The sequence below is a fragment of the Zosterops lateralis genome (genome assembly GCF_965231275.1).
Source record: "Zosterops lateralis genome assembly, chromosome: 29".
NCBI lineage: Eukaryota > Metazoa > Chordata > Aves > Passeriformes > Zosteropidae > Zosterops > Zosterops lateralis.
In genome coordinates this window covers 6,028,170-6,043,354 of record NC_139789.1, presented here as the reverse complement: position 1 = coordinate 6,043,354, position 15,185 = coordinate 6,028,170, and the positions used below count along the sequence as shown (strand labels likewise).

Here is a 15,185-nt window from a genome sequence, read left to right as displayed (position 1 = left end):
AAAATCTCTTGATTTATGACACGGACTGGAAATAAAATATCTGTTCTGATTGCTGGCTGTTGTGAGGAGAACTGGGTGCAGCTGAGCTGGTTTTTATCCATTGCTTTTAACTCTTGTCTGCTACCAGACACCTTGAAATGTCCTTCAGGAGAACTTCCTGCAGGAAGAGTAGGGAAGGATGCCAGAGGGATGGGAGAGAGGGAGGGAAGGCCTTGCTTCTGGCAATATTTTCCTCTTTTATTTTTCCTCAGTGTTTTCAGCTGCAATTTAGGAATTTAGATTTTTGCAGAAGGAAAACAGGAAAAGCTGCTCATTATTGTGATGCTTCTCTGAGCTTTCACAACAAATTACAGATCTGAGGAGGAGGAGGAGGAGGAGGGGGAGAGGCAAGGCAGGAAATCAGGGGTTGGGGCTGAGTTTTGCCTGCCTGTGCCAGGTGTTGGGTGGGTTTTTGGAAGGGGATGCTCAGGGTGGGCAGGGAAAGGACAGGAAACTGCTCCTGGCCAGGAAGGGGCAGCTCCAGTGACAGAGTTTTGTCCCCAGTCCTCACAGGTGGAGAAGGAAGCTGCCCCAGCCCCCTCAGGGGAGCCCTCCTCGTTCCTGCACCTGTCCAGGTGTGGGCAGAAGACCAAGCCCCTGATCCCAGAGATGTGCTTTACCTCAAGTGGAGAGAACACCGAGCCCCTTCCTTCGAATTCCTACATTGGAGAGGACGGGACCAGCCCCTTGATCTCCTGTGCCAAATGCTGCCTGCAGGTCCATGCCAGTGAGTGTTTCACCTTCCCCACAGCCCTGGGCTCTGGGAACTCTGGCCTTTGTGTGTTGTTGTGTTTGAGCTCCTCCTTGGCAGCTCTGTGTCCTGCCACTCCCATTTTTATCTCTTTTATCAGGAATCCCAGGCAGGTTTGGGTTGGAAGGGCCTTAAAGCTCATCCAGCTCCCATCACCTTTCTCTCACAGCAAAATCTGTGTATTCAAATCCATCTTGGCTTAAAAATACACACCAATATTCTTTTTACTGCTTATTTTGTTGGCTGATTCCTCCTCTGTCTCGCAGAAAAGATTCTTCCTTTTGATACCTTTCATTTTTTTGTAATAAAGCAGAACTCCAAGGCTTTATTGCACTCTTTTCTCTCACACATTTCGTTCCAATATTGTTCTGCTGGGGGAGGCTGGATTGTTCCTGCGTGCAGCAGAGATTATGGAGTAGTTTGAGATATATTTTATTAGTGCCTGTGATAGTGTTTGTGGTAATGGCACTTGATTACAAAAGGGAACATATGTCTGTTTGCTTCCCCGATAGTTTTGTCTAAAAGAAGATCTGATTAATCCTGGTGGAGTGTACCTTCAGTGGAGATTGAACAGCATCCAGTTCACATTTGTGACGAATTACTCTTCAGCTGTTTGATCTTGACAGATGGGGAATCTTATTTGACTTGCATCAGCTGGAATTACTTCTGTTGTTCCAATTTTAGAGCCTGCAGGTCCCGGTGCAGCTCAGCAGGGCTGGGGAACTGCAAGGAAACTTTTGTTCCTGCTGAATTTCCCTGATTCTTCTGGACATTTCTGGCTGATCAGGCCGTGGGGTGCAGGGTGGGTGTGAGGAGGAGGATTTCATCCTGCATTCCCAGGTCAGGCTGCTCCATCCAATCCACCCTGCAATAGTCCAGGCCAGCAGGAGGGTTCTGTGGCTGAATTCTGTTTAAGGACAGAGGGATGTGGGCAGGATGTTGTTAATCTGCAGGCTCAGGTCCATCTTTCTTTAGAGAAACTCTAAATTTTGGCTGTACTCTCCCCTTGAGGACAGGACAGGAGAGCTCTTAGATCTGATGGAGGCTCCAGTTGTTTCCCTGTGCTCTGTGACATCCCTTTGACTTTGCTGCAGAGAGTCCATTTGCTTTGATTGCAGGATTGCAGTGGTGAGGTGGATTTTGGCTGCCTCTAAAAGCAGCTGGCAGCCTGTGTGTGTTCTTGGGAAGTGCCCTCTCCAACTGTGCTGGGCTCCAGCAGCCAGGCCCTGCAGAGAGGGGAAGGTCTGGGGAAAGTTTCTGGGCTTTTGAGGCACTGAAAAAATCCATAAAAAGAGCATAATTTTTCTTGATCTGCTTGGGTTACCCTTATGGGACAGGCTGGGGTTCAGCAAATGGGATTGTTCTGCCCTCACAGGGGCACTGAGGTGGGAAAAGACCTTTAAGGTCCCCCAGCCCAGCACCAGCCACATCCCCAGGTGCCACATCCCTGGATTTCTGACCCCTTCCTGAGATGGTGGTGCCACCTCTGCCCTGGGCAGGCTGTTCAGTGCTTTACAGCCCTTCCCATGAAGAGATTTTTCCTGATTTTCAATGTCAACCTCCCCTGGTGGAGGCTGTGCTCAGGGTCTGCCTCCCCCTCAGCTCAGTTTGGGACTGAGCCCTGTCCCTGTTCTGGGCCTGGCTGGAATTTCCTTCCCTGATTTGCCAAATGATGAAAAGAGACCTCAGATGTGGAGAGCAGCTGCAGATCCATAGTATTGACTTTCTTTGACGTGCTGTTTATCTGGTTAAGTGGGTGATATTTATAAATCAGGCTGGGCTGGTAATCCCAGTGCTTTCTGAATGTCTTATTTGAGTTCAATTCAGTAGTTTGGGGTTGTTGTTCCCAGCTGAAATTGTCTGTTCAGTTTGTTGGGATAGGTGAGGGCTGGATGGGTTTTGTTGGGGAGGGTAGAGGCTGGATGGAATGAGCTGTGTGTTAATTGAGATGTTTATCTTCAATTTCCCACTCACTTTCCAAGCTTGCAGGAATCACAGGGATCTACTTTTCCAAAGCTGGATCTGTGTCTTCTCCCCATTGTTTTCAGTGACAAACCTCAGTGCCTTTTATAGAATTCTAAGGACTTTTTTTTGTTCTTATTTCCCTGTCTTTACAATGGGCAGAATACCACTTTACTATTTCGGTGTTGCTGTAGGAGGATTTGGTGCTTGCATGTTACAGCAATTGATGCTCTGTAAAATGAGCTGTTTTTAACACTTCTATAACCGTAAATTAAATACTGCTCACCGTGTGGAATGCAGGTATTTAATTTCCTTACTGAGTTATTGGGCTTTTCCTTCCCCATAACACCACACAGCAAAAGTAGCTGCTTCAACCTTGCCAAAACTTAGTGCCCTTCCCTGTTTTGCTGTGTGAGTGCACCCCAGCAGTGGTGGCATCACCTCGGAGCCCATTTCTTGCCCAAAGAAACAAAACCTTGCCACTGCAGTCCTTAGAGAGGTGAAAACCAGACATGAGGGTTACCTGTGTGTGTGTGGGGGGTTTGGTTTATTTATTTTCTGGTCCCAGTTCTAACTTTGCCAGAGCCTGTTGAACACAGTTCCTCAAACACTTTCAAAGTTGTTTGTGAACTGAGAAATCCCAGACTGAGGCTCAGAGGTGCTGTGAGGGCTCTCTCTGAGCAGCCTGTGCTGTTGAATACAGTTCCTCAAACGCTTTCAAAGTTACTTTTGAACTGAGAAATCCCAGAGTCAGACTCAGAGATACTGTGGGAGCCCTGCCCTGAGCAGGCTGTGTGTGCTCTGTGTGTTCCAGGCTGTTACGGGATACGCCCGGAGCTGGTCAACGAGAGCTGGTGGTGCTCGCGGTGCTCGGCCGGCGCCTGGGCAGCGGTGAGGGCTGGTCATCCCTGTGGTCATCCCTGTGATCATCCCTCTGGTCATCCCTGTGGTCACCCCCTGTGGTCATCCCGTGTGGGCATCCCCTGTGGTCATCCCCTGTAGGCATCCCCTCTGGTCATCCCCTATGAGCATCCCCTGTGGGCATCCCTGTGGTCATCCCTGTGGTCATCCCCTCTGGTCATCCCGTCTGGTCCCTCCCTCTGGGCACTACTGGGGTCACCCATCTGCTCCCACTGACCGGGCTGGGGGGTTCAGGTGGCCTTTGGGATCCCAGGTGGGGTGTGGTCACTCTCTGTGTGTGCTGAGCAGCCTGGCAGAGCCTTTGGGTGCCCTTCTGACCCAGTTGTGTTCCCCAGGAATGTTGCCTGTGCAATCTCAGGGGAGGAGCTCTGCAGGTGACCACTGATGGCCGGTGAGTGCTGCCTCTGAGAGGGGTTTCCTTCCACACTGCACCTCATCCTGTGAATTTGGTCATTGAGACCAAACTTCTCTCAGTGTGGCAGCGACTTTTGGGGTTCTGGGAGGGAACTGCCCCTGGCTGGCTTGGCAGGATGAGCCCAACATTGCACCAGGCTGCTGAACTCCTGCTGAACGTGGCTGTTTCTCAGAGAAAAGTCTTCTCAGAGAACGTTTAGCATTGTGCAAAATCAGTGTAAGAGGAGGTTGGTCTCTGTTGTTCCAGAGGCATTTACCTTGTGCCACCCTCATTAACAGTCAGTTGGGAACGTTGCCGAGGCTGCCGAGCCCTGGAAATGTGCTGAGGGAGGCAGGGAAATGTTAACTGCCCTCCTGAGCATTTCATTGGGATAATGGCAGGCCCTGATTTGTGTCTCCTCTTTGCTCTCCCCAGGTGGGTCCACGTCATCTGTGCCATCGCTGTCCCCGAGGCGCGTTTCCTCAATGTCATTGAGCGTCACCCCGTGGACATCAGCAACATCCCCGAGCAGAGGTGGAAACTGGTGGGTGTCCCAAAGGGGATGGGGTTTGGGAACAAGAGCCAGAGGGAAAAGATGTAAACACACAGAAAAACGTCGTGTGGGTTCGTAAAGCAGCTGAGATCGGGGGTGATCTTGCTCTCGTTTCCAAACAAAAGCTGCATCCTTTGTGTCTGCTGAGCCCTGTCAGTGCTTTGACCCCAGCCAGCTCTGATTTCCAGCTGTGCCTTGACTCTCTGGGAGGGTGCTGTACCCTGGGCAGAGCCTGGGACTCCTTCCCACCTGCAGCCAGGTGTGAACTGCCTGAAAGCTCCGTTTACTCTGAGTTTACTCCAAGTGCTGCACAGCAGGACTGCAAAGGGACATGGTGACTTGAGAGAGGCTGACTTGTTCATCTCTAATTCATCTTTCCTTGCAACATTTCTCTTTTTCCATCAAGAAATCTCTTGCAGAAATGAATAAACATTTCTGTGACCCTGACTGCAAGGCAAGACTGTGAGGATTTTAACACAAGCCCAGCTCCAAGTTGTTATTTGGCCGTGTGGCCTCATCCGAGGGATTAGTAATGGACGATTCATTAGCTCAGAGCAATTTATCTTAATGTTAGTTAATGCTCCATCACTATAGTGTGTTATTGCAAAATAAATTGAGCTTTTGCTGCTTTTTTAGGTAGAGAAGTCAGCTGGGTGACACAGTGTGGGATGGGGAAGGTGCTGGAGCAGTGATAGATGGGTTAGCGCTGATGGATTCGTTAACAGAGCTGCTACTTAGTGCACTGAGCCCGGGTGAGAGATTAGGAGGAACCTATCCCTGCTTGCAGAGTTATTTCTCTGTTGTGCAAATGGGTTTTGTACACAAATGTGAATGTAAAAAGCATTCATTATTCAGCAGGAGTGATGGGGCAGCGCAGAGCCGGGGTGATAAATCTTGCAGCGGTGGCTCTTTATGGATCAGCCGACACTTGCAACGTGCATCCTCTTCATTACCAGCACTTGTAACGCTGAACTTAAAATCCTTTTACACAGCACTCACTTGTATTGCTTAATGGAGCCTCACAAGGAAACATGACTTAATTCCTTAACCCTTCCTTGGCTGCCTGGAGGTGCTGCAGAGCCAGGGCAGTGTCTGTGTGTGTCTGACTGCTCTCCTGTGCTCTGCTCCAAACCAGAGCCTCTGCCTGGACCCACTGCACCCATTTCCCCTTCATTCCTCAGCTAAAACTGCAAAGTTCCATAGAATCCCAGAATATCTGAGTTGGGAGGGTCCCCAAAGCCCATCAATCCAACTCCTGGCCCTGCACAGACCCCCCAACAACCCCCCCCTGAGAGCGTTGTCCCAACACTCCTGGAGCTCTGGAAGGAAATTTGGTTTGGTGTTTTTTTTTGTTGTATTCCATTGGCACCTCGTGTTTTCTTCCTGTCTTAGGGAATATGGAGAATTTTTTGCATGAAGTGCCTCAGTGTTGGAATTTACAGGCACATATTCCTCATGCTGGTAGTAACCAGAGCCTGGCTTGGAGCTCAAACGGCAAAGCCTGGCTTAAACCCTTCACTGGGAAAGCTTTAGAGTTACCAGTTAGGTGAGGATTAAACAATTAATGTGGATGGCAGAATCCAGAGGCAGTGGTGTGGGGTGTGAGGTACAAAGGGACTGTAAATTGAATTAAATTGTGTGGAGACACTCATGAGCCATGGGGGGGAGTTTTAGGATTCTCATGGGAATGTGCAGGTAATTCCTGCAGCAAGTGGGGAGTCAGTGCAGGAGCTGGGGGTGTCTGTGCTTTGGAGGGAGCAGCTGCAGTTACAGGGACAGAAACTGAGGTGACTGAAAAGGTGATGGAGCTGCTGACTTGGGCTGTGATGGGCTTGGTGCACTATTGATGAAATTGGGAAGGTGACTTTTGTGGCTGGAAAAGATTGAAAAGGAGAGAAGGAATGATGTGAGGGTGAGGACAGTTGATGTGAATGGATGAGGGTGGTGGAGGAGAGAGAGGATAGGGGTTATCCTTGGTTATTATTTGATTTTTTAATATGTTTATATTGTTTTAAGTTCCTGTGATGAGGGCTGAGGTCCCCAGGAGTGGCAGTGACCTGGGGAAAGGTATATCCTTTCTAAGGATATATTTTTTATCCTTTTTATTCTTTCTCTGAGCATGGGGCAGGTCTCCCTGTGCCAGCACAGACTTCTCAGCCCATTTGTGGGTACGGCACCAATTCCAGGACTGCAGTTTCCTGCTCCCAGATTGATGGCACATTACAGGCCTGTGCACGTAAATTATTTATGACGTGGAAATTTGGAATAATTAGCTGTCATTCCTCAGTGGAGTAAATGAATTGCAGTGTTCATCATGCAGCAGACAGCCCATTTCTTACTCTCAGCTGTGACCTGACTCTGGTGTGCATTTATTCCGAAGATTTCTCTCCTGTGCTTTGCTCTCTTTTCCCTCCCACAGAAAATGCCTTTAAATCTCCATGTGCAGCTTTCCTGCAGCCCTTGGCACTGGTGTTCCTGCCCATCCCAGCTCCCATATTCCCACATCTGCATTTTCATACAATCCCAGACTGGTTTGGGGCCTTAAACCCACCCAGTGCCACCAGTGCCATGGGCAGGGACACCTCCCACTGCCCCAGGGTGGCCCAAGCCCTGTCCAGCCTGGCCTTGGGCACTGCCAGGGGCACCCACAGCTGCTCTGGGCACCTGTGCCAGTGTTTTCCCACCCTCAGAGCCAGGAATTGTCCCTCCCTCCATCCTTCCTTACACTTCAGGCTCGCTGCCACTCACATTTCTCTTTTTATCCTGTTTTCTCTGAACATCCCTCTGGTGCAGCTCCCATCCCAGGGAGGCTCTGTGGGCACTGGGTGTGTGCAGAGTCCTGTCCTGGGAGGGTCCCTGAGCCCCCTGTGTGTCACCAGCTGTCCCTGCTGCTGGCCCGGGGGGTATCGACAGGTTAATAATGGGATCTGTGCTATTGACTCCCCTCAGTCCTGCTGGGCCCTCTCCTGCTGCTTATCTGCCTCTGGAACATGGTTTGCAGAGTGATAAAGGCTCAGCTTATTAAAGGCTAAAGCCACGTCCTGGCAGCACTCAGGCTCTGCCTTTGAATTTCCTGGCTTTTGTTCCTTTGTGTAAAAAAGGCCAAATTAATCTTGGGTGTAAACAAACTGCCTTCAGTTAATTCGTAGGAAGGAATGGGACTTATTTCATGTAACTGTGGGCCAGAGCCCAGGCAGGGAGGGGAGTGTTGTACAGGAATAACAAAGAATGAATCTCCTGTTCTTTGGCATCTTTCGCTTTCAAGGAAGAGAAGTGTTCCTGGAGAAGGAATCACAGAATCCCAGAATGGTTTAGGTTGGGTGGGACCTTGAAGGTTTTGGAGTTCCACCCCCTGCCATGGTCAGGGACACCTTTTGTTCATTTTCACCATGAAAGGCACCTTTGTCTGGTGTGTGTGATATTAATTTTGCCCTGATTTGCCTTGTCCCAGCTCAGGTAAGGCAGAGAAGCTGCCCCAGCCCTGGAAGTGCCCAAGGCCAGCTTGGATGGGCTTTAAGGTCCTTCCAGCCCAAATCCCCATTCTGGGATTTGCTGGTCAGTGACAGATTCCTGGCAATGTTCAAAACTGAGTGGTGTTTCCAAATGGATCCCTGGAAACATTGTGCAAGCATCCATTCTTTAGAGTTTTGGGGTTCCCAAAATCTCCTTTTCTGTATTTCTGAGGGCTGGAAACAAGACTTGGTGCTGTTATAGGGAGGGAGGAAATTGATCTTGCTCCCACTACAGCTCCTGCTCACTGTCAGTGCCATCAGGCTCAGGATTTTTAACTTGGAGAAAATGTAATTTCTTTTTAAAGCAGTCACACGTCTCACATTGATTTACCTAATAACTGGATATGCTTTGCAGAAAATGAGTGTGAAAATGTCTCCAAGATTTCAGACCTTCCCCCCCCCCCATAATTCCAGTGTTTTCATACAATGTTTTTATTTCTTTTGTTTGCAAAACTGACTGAATTATCCACAGTGGCTCATCTGACATGGATGCCAATAAAATATTTATGCTTGATACGCTTATGCATCTAAAATAAACACACATTATTTTTGTTCCATTATATGATTTCATATTCCACGAGATCTAATCAATACAATGTCCCATTAAATATAATCGAGCAAATTGCCACCCCGTCACTGCGTTCTGTTCCTTCAGAAAAATGGAAATGTTATTTTCCAGCAGTGCACCTGTGAGGATCCAGCTGCTGCTGGAACTAATGAAATGTGGGTGCACTGCTGTGTGAGGAGGGTGAGGCTGCAGCAGTTCTCTGGGACCACTGGTGGGTGTTTGCCTGGTCCCAGTGAGCCCAGTCCAAACTGGGCTCCAGCCTGTCAGTGCCCAGTGTGGCTCTGCAGGTGCTGAGACAGGGAATGACAATTCCCTGGAGTTTCTTGGCTTGTGGAGACCCTGAGCGTGTGCAACAGCCAGTCCTGGCCTGGCACAGAGCATCCCTTGGCCTGGGGCACTGCAGCTCTGTGTGTGCCTATCCCCTGGGGGCTCTGGGGTCTCTGCAGGGCCCCAGGCTCTGCTCCCTGCAGAGCTCTGACCTCTGGTTGTGTTCCCTTGCAGAGGTGTGTGTGTCACCCCAGCTGTTTTCCCTTTCAGAGGTGTGTGTGTCACTCCAGCTGTGTTCCCTTGCAGAGGTGTGTGTGTGTCATTCCAGCTGTGTTCCTTTCAGAGCTGTGTCTCACCCCATCTGTGTTCCCTTGCAGAGGTGTGTGTACTGCAGGAAGAGGATGAAGAAGGTGTCAGGGGCCTGTGTCCAGTGTTCCTTTGAGCACTGCTCCACCTCGTTCCACGTGACGTGTGCGCACGCGGCCGGGGTGCCCATGGAGCCCGACGACTGGCCCTACGTGGTGTCCATCACCTGCTTCAAGCACAGGGCAGCAAACCAGAATGTAGGTTTTGCCCTTTGGCCTTTGGGGGATTTGAGGTTTGGGTGGGTTCTTTAGTTTCTGAGGGTTTTTAAATGGTTTCTCCCCGTCTGTGTTGGCTCGAAACGTTTTGTGCTTTTAATGCAGAAGGATTGTTGGGGGTGGCTTTAATCCGCAAGAGGGCTGGTTTGGATGGGATATTGGGAAGGTAAAACTCTGGCACAGGGTGCTCAGAGCAGCTGTGGCTGCCCTTGAATCCCTGGCAGTGCCCAAGGCCAGGCTGGAGCAGCCTGGGACAGGGGAAAGTGTCCTTGCCCATGGCACTGGATGAGCTTTAAGGTCCTTCCCACCCAAACCATTCCATGGCTCCATGGAGCTTTGGGCACAGCCTTTGCAGCCATGGCTGGCACTGATCCTGCTGTCCCCCACAGGTCCCATTCCCTGCCCATGGCACTGGATGAGCTTTAAGGTCCTTCCCACCCGAACCATTCCATGGGCTTTGGGCACAGCCTTTGCAGCCGTGGCACTGACCCCGCTGTCCCCCACAGGTCCCGTTCCGGAGGGAGGTGGCCCTGGGGCAGGCAGTGATCACCAAGAACAGGAACGGGCTCTACTATCGCTGCAGGGTCATCGGCACCAGCACTCAGACCTTCTACGAAGTGAATTTCGACGACGGTTCCTACAGTGACAACGTCTACCCCGAGAGCATCATTGTAAGGCAGCTCTGGGACACTCCTGTGTCACAGGCAGCACAAGCTCCTCTGTGCCTTGGGGTGGAACAGCCAAGCAAAACTTCGCTTTTTCATTTTAATTTTTAAGTTGCTGCTTGCCTAGGAAATCTCATCCCGCTCTTCATGACAGATCTTGTTCCTGACATTATCTCATTTAGTTTTTGGTTGCTTTACAAAGATGTGATCTTGCTGAATGCAGATGACTTCACAGAAAGTAGTTGTTTGTTCTAAGTTTCATCCTATTTGTTTTGTGCTTGAATAATCTTATTTTTCAACTGACAAGTGTGATTCATGGGGGAAGCAGATTGTCCGTGAGCACTTCTGCTTCAAAACAGGGAATTCACTTAATAGAGGGAATGTCTAGGAGAGGCTGATTTGGCAGCTCATGCATTGCCTCCCTGATTGTGCCACTGATTCACTGAGTTGCCCTGCTCGTTTTTGAGATCCAGGAGATGTGATGTTGTGGGATTTGTAATGAGAAACGTCCCCAAACTGGGGGCTGCCAGCAGAAGGAGCTGCCAGAGTTGATTGCTGGTCTCTCAGGCTGGTTCTCTTTGAGATGCCCACAATTAATCACAAGTGCAGCAACGTATCTCACTGCTCACTGCAGCGTTCTGTGATTTTAGAGTCGTGTCTCTGACCCTGTTCTCCCTGTCCTCAGAGCAGGGACTGTCTCCAGCTGGGGCCTCCTCCCGAGGGGGAGCTGGTGCAGCTGCAGTGGACGGATGGAATCGTCTACAAGGCCAAGTTCATTGCAGCCCAGATCAGTCAGATCTACCAGGTGAGTTGTGGCAGGGAATCCCAGCCCTGAGGGCTGATCCTGCTCCAGGGATGGGCTGCTGGAGCTGGGCACAGCACGAGGAGGCTTTGGGAGCAGCACACAGGATTTATTCCCTCTGAGTTTGTCCACCCTGAACTCGACACCTCCATTAAACTCTGCTCTGCGTCCTTCTGCCTCGCACAGAAAAGTGTATTAAAGTCTTGGGCAAAAGGAAATCAGAATCCCTTAAAAAAACTTTTTAATAGTTTTAACATTTTGCTGTGCACGTTTCCATGAATAAACATCCCTGGAACATCTGATGCATAATTCATGCTATAATCAGTGCTTAGCAAAAAAGGGTTTCATGGGAGGAGTTTTTTTGTACCTGGCTGACTATTTCTGCTGGTTGAAATACAAATGTACTCCTGTAGCTGGAGTTGTTTCCGTGTGACCTGTGAAAACGCTTTGTTTAAGATGAAAGGAATTCTTATTACCATCCTGGCCTGAGCACAGGGCTGCTTTTATTGCCAGTGAAAAAGCTGCTTTTTTTTCAGGATATGAATCAAAAATCAGCAGCAACGTGAGGTGGTGGGGCCAGCTGGAGTACAGATATTTTGGGATCTGAATGAATCCACTTGGATAAGAACAGAGGTGCCTGAAGGGCCCTGAAAGCAGCACTTTTGGGGCTCAGCATCCTCAGCCCTGGAGACATCCTTGGATCTGGCCCCTGGTGGCTCCTGGGTGTCCTTGGAGGGCCCAGGGGTGGCACAGGGTGGGGATGGGCTCTGCAGAGGCAGAAATTCCCTCTGAGTTCCCCTTCTCCCTCCCTGTGCAGGTGGAGTTTGAGGATGGCTCTCAGCTGATGGTGAAGCGTGGGGATATTTATACCTTGGAGGAAGAGCTTCCCAAGAGAGTCAAGTCTCGCCTGGTGGGTACCAAAATAGCAAACAATGAACCAGCTGCAGCTTTTGCAGAGCCCCCTCACATTTCCCTTCATGTCTTTTTTAGACATTAGGTGAGTGCAGCCTCCAGTTCCTGTGGCTGTAAAGCTCCTTGTCATTCCCAAAATACACAGAGTGGAAGAAATCCTGGCCCTGAGTGCTTGAGAGGCACAGAAAGGATTTTTTTTTTCCTTTGCATGTGTTCAGCTCAGAGTTTTATTTTTTTCTGGTTAAAAGATTATGTTCAGATCATTTTCCCCCACATGAATTCAGTTCTGGTGAGTCCTCCTGTCCAAGTGTGAGGTGAGCTGGGCTGCAGCTCAGGGGATTCTGGAGAACTGATTATCACCATGAGACCAAACCCCCTTTTCTCACCAAACTGGAGATTCAGAGTGTGGCTCTTACCTATAAATCCTTAATCTACAAGATCAGGCTGTACTTTAAGTGCCTACAGTGGAATTACTGAGCCTAGAAGAAGATGAGGGATTTATTTCCTGGCTTTGTTTTGGTTCCAGACCCGCTGCTGGGTGTTTGCTTTACCCTTCTAAAGCCATTCCATTTAAGCAGGTGCTGGGGCTGGAGAATTCCCAGGTTGTTCCCAGCCCAGGGGGGGAGTGTGGCTCTCTCCCTGCTTTCCTGCTGTGCCCTAATGGTTGTTTTGTGTCTCCTGCAGTCCCTCAGCACTGGGGCCCCTCAGGAAGATTTATTTTCGGGGGATGAAGTGAGAGCAGCCAAACGTCCCCGGCTGGGGACCCCCAGAAATCCCGAAGAATATGGACAAACCCCAGATTATTTGGCCTTTATGGAGAGCCTGCTGCAGACACAGTACCAGCCTGGGACTCAGAGCAACATGTTTTAACCAGGATTCATTCGAAATATTCAAAAATTTAACCCTTTTTTGAGTTGGTGGAAAAAAAAAAAAACAAAACACAAACAAATAGGAAACTGTGGAATGGAAGAGCAGCCCTGTGCAATAGCCTGCTGTGAACTTCTTTCATCTCCTCTTGGTTTGGACTGCAGGAAATCCCTGTCTGGCTGCTACCTCGACCTTGCCAGGAGTTGCTGACCAAGAGCTTGAGGAGCCTTGGAAAAAACCCTTCAGCTTTTCACACAGGAGACTTTGGAAAGAGTTTCTACAGATGGAGCTTTGTGACTGGTTCTTTTTTTTTTCTTTTTTTTTTTTTTTTTAATGAGGATGGGGTTAAAATTTAACAAAAAAAAAAAAAAAGACTTTTTCAAACCTGTCAAAACTTTTGTCTTTCAAGGTGCTATTACATTGACTACTGAAGCAGCCTTTGGAATCGTGTTTTCTGTACATAGACACCACCTTTGTGAAGTTTTCTATGAATGAGCATTATTAAAAAAAAAAAAAACAAGCAAGCAAAAACGGGAAAACGAAAACTTTTCCTCAAAACATTTTTTTCTAGATTATGGCTTTAAAGCAGAAAATAAATGAAATCCTCCCCCCCTCACCCCCCAAAATGAATTGTGACTGATGTTACAGCGGGGAGAGGGAGAGCAAGAGCAAATGTCCTGGAATGTTCTGGGTTCTTCTTTTGTAAAGAAACACTATTTCTGTAAGCTGGGGAAGGTGGGGAAGGAAATGTTCACCCTGTCCTGGGCTCCCTGCAGCCCTGGGGGGGTGTTGGCACTGCCACCTCACAGGGAGGGCCCTGGGAGGGCATGGCCAGCTCTGGCTCATCCCTGTCGTCTCCCTTCCCCATCTTTTCCCATCACAGTTGCTTTTCTAGTTCAGGATCAGCATGGCTTTGAGTTCCAGTTGTGCCACCCTTGTTTTGGCAAGTGTTCTGTTTGCTGTTTGTGTTCCTGCCCTGTGAGCTGCCCCCAGGGCTGTCTGCCCCCAGCAGCACTTCTCCCCCAGGAAAATTCTCTTTCCTTTGTCTCTTTTTTTTTTTTTTTTTTTTTTTTTTTTTTTTTTTTTTTGAGTTGTGCTCCTTACAGCGTGAGAATCATTCCATGACAGAAGCTTGGGAGGTGTTTGTATGTTTTTTTTTTCCTTTTCCTTTTATCCTATTAAAGAAGAAAATGCCCCAAACATCTGATTGTCGTGACATCCTTTCCTTAAATAAAGACTGAGATTTGCTCCTGGGGCAGAGGAGAGCAAAACCTGCCTGTGCCTGGACTCAGCTCGTGAGGATTTGGAGCATTAAAGGCAAAGCCCAGCCCTGAAATGTTGAGTGACACCTGAAAATCCCCCCCTGGCCGAGGAGCTGCTGGGAAAAGAGCCTGATCCAAACCCTGCCCAGGCACTGGAAAAGTCTTCCACCCTCTGGAGGAGCCCAGGCCAGAGAGGAGAAGAGGCAGTGCTGGCCCAGGGGGACAGGAGGAGGCAGTGCTGGAGAGCTCAGCTCAGAGGACAGGAGGAGGCAGTGCTGGCCCAGAGGGGAGAAGGAGGCAGTGCTGGCCCCGAGCTCAGCTCAGAGGACAGAAGGAGGCAGTGCTGGAGAGCTCAGCCCAGGGACAGGAGGAGGCAGTGCTGGCCCAGGGGGACAGGAGGAGGCAGTGCTGGCCCAGGGGGACAGGAGGAGGCAGTGCTGGAGAGCTCAGCTCAGAGGACAGGAGCAGGCAGTGCTGGCCCCAAGCTCAGCTCAGAGGACAGGAGCAGGCAGTGCTGGCCCCAAGCTCAGCTCAGAGGACAGGAGGAGGCAGTGCTGGCCCCGGGCTGGGCAGGTTCAGGGGCAGGGACAGAGGGCACTGAGCCCTCCCCTCCCTCCCCGGACCAGCCACACAACCTGGAGTTCTGCCCTGCAATCGTTTCCACTTAATTCCCTCAAATCACTGGATGGAGAGAGACAATATTCTTGTTTTTTATGATTATTTCTAAGCCCCTTTGCGAGGTGGTCGTTTGTTCCGGGGAGAGGCTGTTTGAGCAAAGCTCTGGCTGGATCTCGAAGGGAATAAGTGGGAAGGATTTGTGGGGTAGCAGATGGTAGATTAGCATCTCAAGAGACTCCGTGGGTATTAAACTGTCCTAGTGAAAGAGTGGAGATAGAATAAAGCAATTTAAATTTTTTTTTTCCCTTTTGGTTTTGTTTTCCCTTGAGGATTGGAGTTCCCATCCTTCCCCTGCTCCGGGTCCTGTTTGTGTGTGTGGCTGGAAAACCTTGGAAAAAGGGTTCTGCTTTTGGGTTTGGGTTTTTTTATCATTATTTCTGAGTTTTTGACGTTTTTCAGTAGATGTCTCCACGAATAAAACCAAACTGAGACTAATAAAAGCTTAAAAAAA

General features: G+C 49.5%; 1 protein-coding gene across 3 annotated transcripts in view; it reads left to right on the top strand.

Annotated features, from left to right (window-relative positions):
• KDM4B (lysine demethylase 4B) overlaps positions 1–12,864 on the top strand; it is a 67,538-nt gene extending 54,674 nt beyond the window's left edge. For all 3 annotated transcript variants that reach the window (XM_083879761.1, XM_083879760.1, XM_083879759.1), the window contains 9 exons: positions 544–766; positions 3,567–3,643; positions 4,009–4,064; positions 4,503–4,611; positions 9,345–9,530; positions 10,055–10,219; positions 10,899–11,018; positions 11,833–11,925; positions 12,612–12,864. In XM_083879761.1, coding sequence (XP_083735887.1) covers positions 544–766; positions 3,567–3,643; positions 4,009–4,064; positions 4,503–4,611; positions 9,345–9,530; positions 10,055–10,219; positions 10,899–11,018; positions 11,833–11,925; positions 12,612–12,797 — 1,215 coding nt within the window. In that variant the 3' untranslated portion in view covers positions 12,798–12,864. The remainder of the gene's footprint in view (positions 1–543; positions 767–3,566; positions 3,644–4,008; positions 4,065–4,502; positions 4,612–9,344; positions 9,531–10,054; positions 10,220–10,898; positions 11,019–11,832; positions 11,926–12,611) is intronic.
• The last annotated feature ends 2,321 nt before the right edge of the window (positions 12,865–15,185 follow it).